The sequence below is a fragment of the Hemicordylus capensis genome, chromosome 6 (genome assembly GCF_027244095.1).
Source record: "Hemicordylus capensis ecotype Gifberg chromosome 6, rHemCap1.1.pri, whole genome shotgun sequence".
NCBI classification, from domain to species: domain Eukaryota; kingdom Metazoa; phylum Chordata; class Lepidosauria; order Squamata; family Cordylidae; genus Hemicordylus; species Hemicordylus capensis.
In genome coordinates, this window is record NC_069662.1 from 8,149,420 (window position 1) to 8,154,577 (window position 5,158).

The 5,158-nt window shown below is 45.6% G+C and overlaps 1 protein-coding gene across 1 annotated transcript; it reads right to left on the reverse strand.

Annotated features, from left to right (window-relative positions):
- Positions 1 to 2,601: 2,601 nt before the first annotated feature.
- LOC128329685 (olfactory receptor 6J1-like) lies at positions 2,602 to 3,591 on the reverse strand. The gene has a single exon (XM_053261255.1). It carries the CDS (start codon positions 3,589 to 3,591, stop codon positions 2,602 to 2,604), a length of 990 nt encoding a protein of 329 aa, XP_053117230.1.
- Positions 3,592 to 5,158: the final 1,567 nt, after the last annotated feature.

Sequence of the window (5,158 nt, forward strand, 5' to 3'; positions counted from 1 at the left end):
GGCTCTCTGCACTCAGGGAGACTGCAGAGAGGAGGGGGAACTGGCTGCGTGGGCTTCCTTCTGGACTGACGGACAGCCCCGGCGGCTAATCACAGCAGAGCAAGGGAGGAGCTTCCTCCCTCAACTCCAGTTGCAGCACAGCAGGGGTGCAATGTAGCATTCAGCTGTAACGCTGGCACCATCAAACTTCAGGTGGGAGCAGCGAAACCCGCTACAAACTGAAGGTTCAAATCGGAGTCTCAGGAGGGAAACCTTGGGTCACTTTTGGGTCTGAACCACAGTTGCACTCATTTGGACAGACAAAATTTTCAACGTGAGGCCTCTTCAACTCTGGTTTCATGTTATGTGTGAATGGGCTCATGTTCTTCTCAGTTTTGGCCCCAAAGTTTTGGCCTCACAGTTATTCCACAGCTACTCAGTTTACTCCCTAGTGAGATCTGACAAGCTTCCTTCTCCTTTCATTTTCAGACCTATTGGTAACCTGTATGTGGCAATCTATTTATTTTGACAGGAATCGTGTATACAATTTCTGGTATTTTGACTATTTTGTGCTGGTTTTTGTGTGGCTGATCATTTTTATTGTGTGTTTTTCACATATTAATAATACAAGTTTGAACTTAACTGATTTTCTCACCAGATATGTGTATGCCACTTTGGATATGTAGAAAGTGGGAGCAAAATAACTTCACATTTAAAAAATAACTAGCTTAACCCGCGCAGAGCATCTACGCTCTAGTACTTGATTGCTCCCCTCACCCCCTGCCACAGCTCCCCTCACTTCAAAGCTCTCTCCACCCTCACCTGAGCCACACTCCTGCTCCTCCTCCTCCATCCAGTTGCTTCCATCTCCCTCACCCCTCTTGGTCACTCCTCCATCCCCCTCACCCTTCTTGGCCACGGCTGCAGTGTTGCAGACACCTATTGGACAAGCTGCAGTCTCCTATCCCCAGAGACCTCCTTCGTGGGAGCCCTGCTCCTGCTCCTCCCCCACAGGAGCAGCAGCAGCAGTGGACCGGGCCCTTCCTCGATGCTCTGGGCCCATCCCTTGCCTCTCTCTTTCTCTTTCCTCCACTCACTCTTCCCCTGTCTTTCTTCCCCTCCCTCCCTCTCTCTCTTCCTAAGTTAACCGATCTTGTTCAACTTGTTTCCTCATCTAACTCAAACAATGGCAGCCTCCTTCTCCTAAAGGGGCTCTTTCCTCCATCAAGACCCCTCTCTTTGCAGACCCCTGCCCACTATCCTTTTATATGTATAGATTCCTTTCCTCTACAATAATGAACACCTTCCAACATGTAACAGTTGCATTCCAACTGACCGTAACCATCGCAGGCGCCTCCTCCCTATCTGCATATGGAATCCCCACTGTCCAATCACCATGGTGCTTCTGCTCTCCCAGGCTCCTCCTCCCTATCTGCATATGGAATCTCCACTGCCCAATCACCACATAGTTTCTGCTCGCAAACTTTTGCGAGAGCTGCCATGCACGGGATTAGCCACAGGTATGCCTTAGAGAATTATATATATAGATATTGAAGGCATGAAACTGATCAACATGTGTCACACATTCAGGTGTGTAGCTTGAGATTCGAAGGATGGGACTGGAAATGGGTTTCTGCTGCCCATGATTCACATCAAAGGTGACCCTAAATGGCCTGCACTGATATCCTAGAGCAGAGGTGGGCAATGTCAGACATTCCAGCTGTTCTCAAACTGCAACTCCCATCATTGTGGGTGGGGATGATGGCAGCTGTAATTCAGCAACATCTGGAGTGCCAAAGGTTGCTTTTCCCTGTCCTAGAGGGTCCATCAGCTCTGGCAATGATGCGGGGAAACTATACAGGTTAGGAAAGGAGATTAGATGATGCAGAGGACCTTCTCTGTTTCAATAAACAAAAAGGAACTTTGTAAAGCGCCCTGCTGAGAGGTCATCTTCGGAAGAAGATAATGAGATTTGTTTCTTCTCATCCTTCAGTGTTGTGGGTAGCCCATGCTAGGAACATAGGAAGCTGCCATATACTTAGTCAGACCATTGGTCCATCCAGCTTAGTATTGTCTTCACAGACTGGCAGCAGCTTTTCCAAGGTTGCAGGCAGGAGTCTCTCTCAGCCCTATTTTGGAGATGCTTCCAGGGAGGGAATGTGGAACCTTCTGCTCTTCCCAGAGCAGCTCCATCCTCTGAGGGGAATCTCTTACAGTGCTCACACTTCTAGTCTCCCATTCCTATGAAACCAGGGTGGACCCTGCTTACCTAAGGGGACAAGTCATGCTTGCACCACAAGACCAGCTCTCCTCGCCACTAGTATTAACTGCAGACTGAAGATGTGACAAGCAATCCCAGGGTGGGTTACTTCCCACTTTTATCTCTCACAAAAATCTCCATCTATATTTAACAGCTGCATAACAGGTATAAAGTTTAGAGAAAGCTTTACCACTATATTCAGATTATTATACAGACAAACCCTTGATGTTCTCACAGCAGCGTATGTGTAATTGTCCTTTGCTTCTATCATCAGAGGAGCTACAGAATCCTGAACAATGACACTAAGCTACCTCCATGTGCAAACATGGGATATGTATGTGTTTTTCAAGTTCTTTACATCTTCACAAGGCCAGTTTCACAAAAAAAGAGCTCTTCTTTCTCCAAAAACCCAAAACTTTGTGAGCAGTCAATTCCCTGAACCGTCTCGTTGCATCCTTCATGGCTTGCTTCACGGTGTCATTTTTCAGCGTGAAGATGAAAGGGTTCAGAAGCGGGCAAACTATTGTGGTGAGAATAGCAGGCACTTTGTGAATCTCTAAGGTCTCTTTCTGAGAAGGCGTGACATAAATGAAGATGCTGATGCTGCAGGAGATGGAGATGATGGTCAAATGCGCGGTGCAAGTGTTGAAGGCTTTTGCCCGACCGGTGGTGGTGGCAATGCGCATGATTGCTGAGATGATGTACATGTAGGAGACAAATATCAGGATCAAGGAGCAAATGATGATGAAAGACGACAGCAGAAAGTCCATCAGCTCTATGAATCGGGTATCGGTGCATGACAGACTCAACAGGGGACCACTGTCACAAAAGAAGTGGTCGATGACATTGGACTTGCAGAAGGACAACCTAGTAATCATGATGGTCGGAAAGAGGACTGAGAGGAACCCACCCAGCCAACTCCCCAGCACCATCTGGGCACACACCTGTCCATTCATAATGGCATGATACTGCAGAGGTTTGCATATGGCAGCATAGCGGTCGTAGGACATGGAGGTCATTAGAAGGAACTCCACCGTGCCCAGGAAAAAGTAAAAATAGGACTGGGTCATGCAGCCAACAAAAGAGATGGACTTGTCATTGGAAAAGAGGTTCCATAACAGCTGTGGGCTGATAACTGAGGTGAAGAGGATATCAAGCACAGAGTAGTTTCCGAGAAAGAAGTACATGGGTGTGTGGAGCCGGCTGTCACCCACCACAAGGAAGAGAATGACCATGTTACCCAGAAGTGATGTCATGTACAAAGCCAAAAAGACAAAGGCGAGAAGGATTTCAGTTTGACGACCAATGGAAAAGCCCACCAAGATGAATTCAGACACACTCTGATTCTCCATCACACCTTTTCCTGTTAATCTCAATTTCACCTGAAGGAACAAAGAGGACATTAACATGATGACACCTTGCATGGAGAACATAAAGAATGCAATATGTTTAGCAATTCTCATTCAACATGTTAATCTTTGTAACCTCCTCTTTCTGTTAGTGAAATATTTTTATTCCCATTTCACTAATAGAGAACTGAAGCTCTTGGAAACATTCTCAGTTATGGGGCATTAACTAACAGTATGAAAGGAATAATTGTTGCATACAAATAAAATATATAAATAGTTATTGGGGAGGGCACATTTCTCTACCACTTTATATACAAATCTCTGGATGGTTTACAATTTAAAATACAATAATAATTAAAACATTAGCACAATTAAAACAATTTAAAATATGGAGAAAAACTTTAAACTTGAAAACTATAAATTAAAGCCCAATTAAACAGGTATGTTTTCAGATTTTTATTTAAAACAGAGAAGGGGAGTCTCTTGTTTTGTTTGGGAGCATGTTCCAAAGTTCCAGGGCAACCCTAGAAAAGGCCCAGTTTTGAGTCACCACCAGCCTAGCTGGTGGCAATCATAACAGGACCTCCCCTGATGATTAATGCTCAAATGTTAGTTCATCCTTGTGTGAACATCAGAGAAACCAAAAGATTTCTGTATCAGGTTGATAAGCACCTTCTACCCTGATGTTGTCCAACTTCTTTCTTATTCCAATTAATCAGTCATATTTCAGTGAACCAAGAATATCACATTACAATGAACCACATGATGTAGTAACAGCCACCAGCTTGGATAGCTTTAAAAGGAACTTAGATAAATTCATGGAGGAGAAGTCCATCAGTGGCTACTAGTCTGAGGGCTATAGGCCACCTCCAGTCTAAGAGGCAAGATGCCTCTAATTACTAGTTACAGGCGAGCAACAGCAGGAGACGACATCCACTCAGCTTTTGCCTGGGCACATCCCAGAGGCATCTGGTGGGCCGCTGTGGAAAACAGGATGCTGGACCAGATAGGCCTTGGAACTTATCCAACAGGGCTGTTCTTATGTTCTTAATCCATATCCATCTGTCAACTCTTCACTGCTCCAGCTCTTTGGAGAGATATCAGAACCCACTCAGAGGATACATCTCAAAAGAGGAGAATTATAAATCAACTGATCCCCAATGAAAGCCCCCTAGATCCATCGGAATCTAAGCAACCAAAGCCAATTGCCTCTCCTCCAGTCAGCCTCTTGGAAGAGTCCTGGAGCCCAGGGTGTGTGCCACACTCCTCCTCCAATTGGGGCACCTGTCCTAACCACAGAACTTCCTCCTTCACCCCAGACCTCAGAAGCAGAGACGATGCCATGCTGGGAGCAAGTCCCACCTGTGGAGGCATAGTGCTCACTTGGTTGCTCAGGGCTTCTCTCCTCCTCCTCCTCCTCCTACTACTACTACTACTGCGGATATTTATATACTGCTCGTCAACTAAAGTTCACACAGCGGTTTACATAGAGAAATAAACAATACATAAATAAGATGGTCCCCTGTCCTCAAAGGGCTCTCAATCTAAAAAGAAAAATGAGGCAAATACC

Bases quoted from the DNA above. Each gene is read 5' to 3' on its own strand.
- LOC128329685 (XM_053261255.1), bottom strand. From the start codon at position 3,591: ATGGAGAATCAGAGTGTGTCTGAATTCATCTTGGTGGGCTTTTCCATT.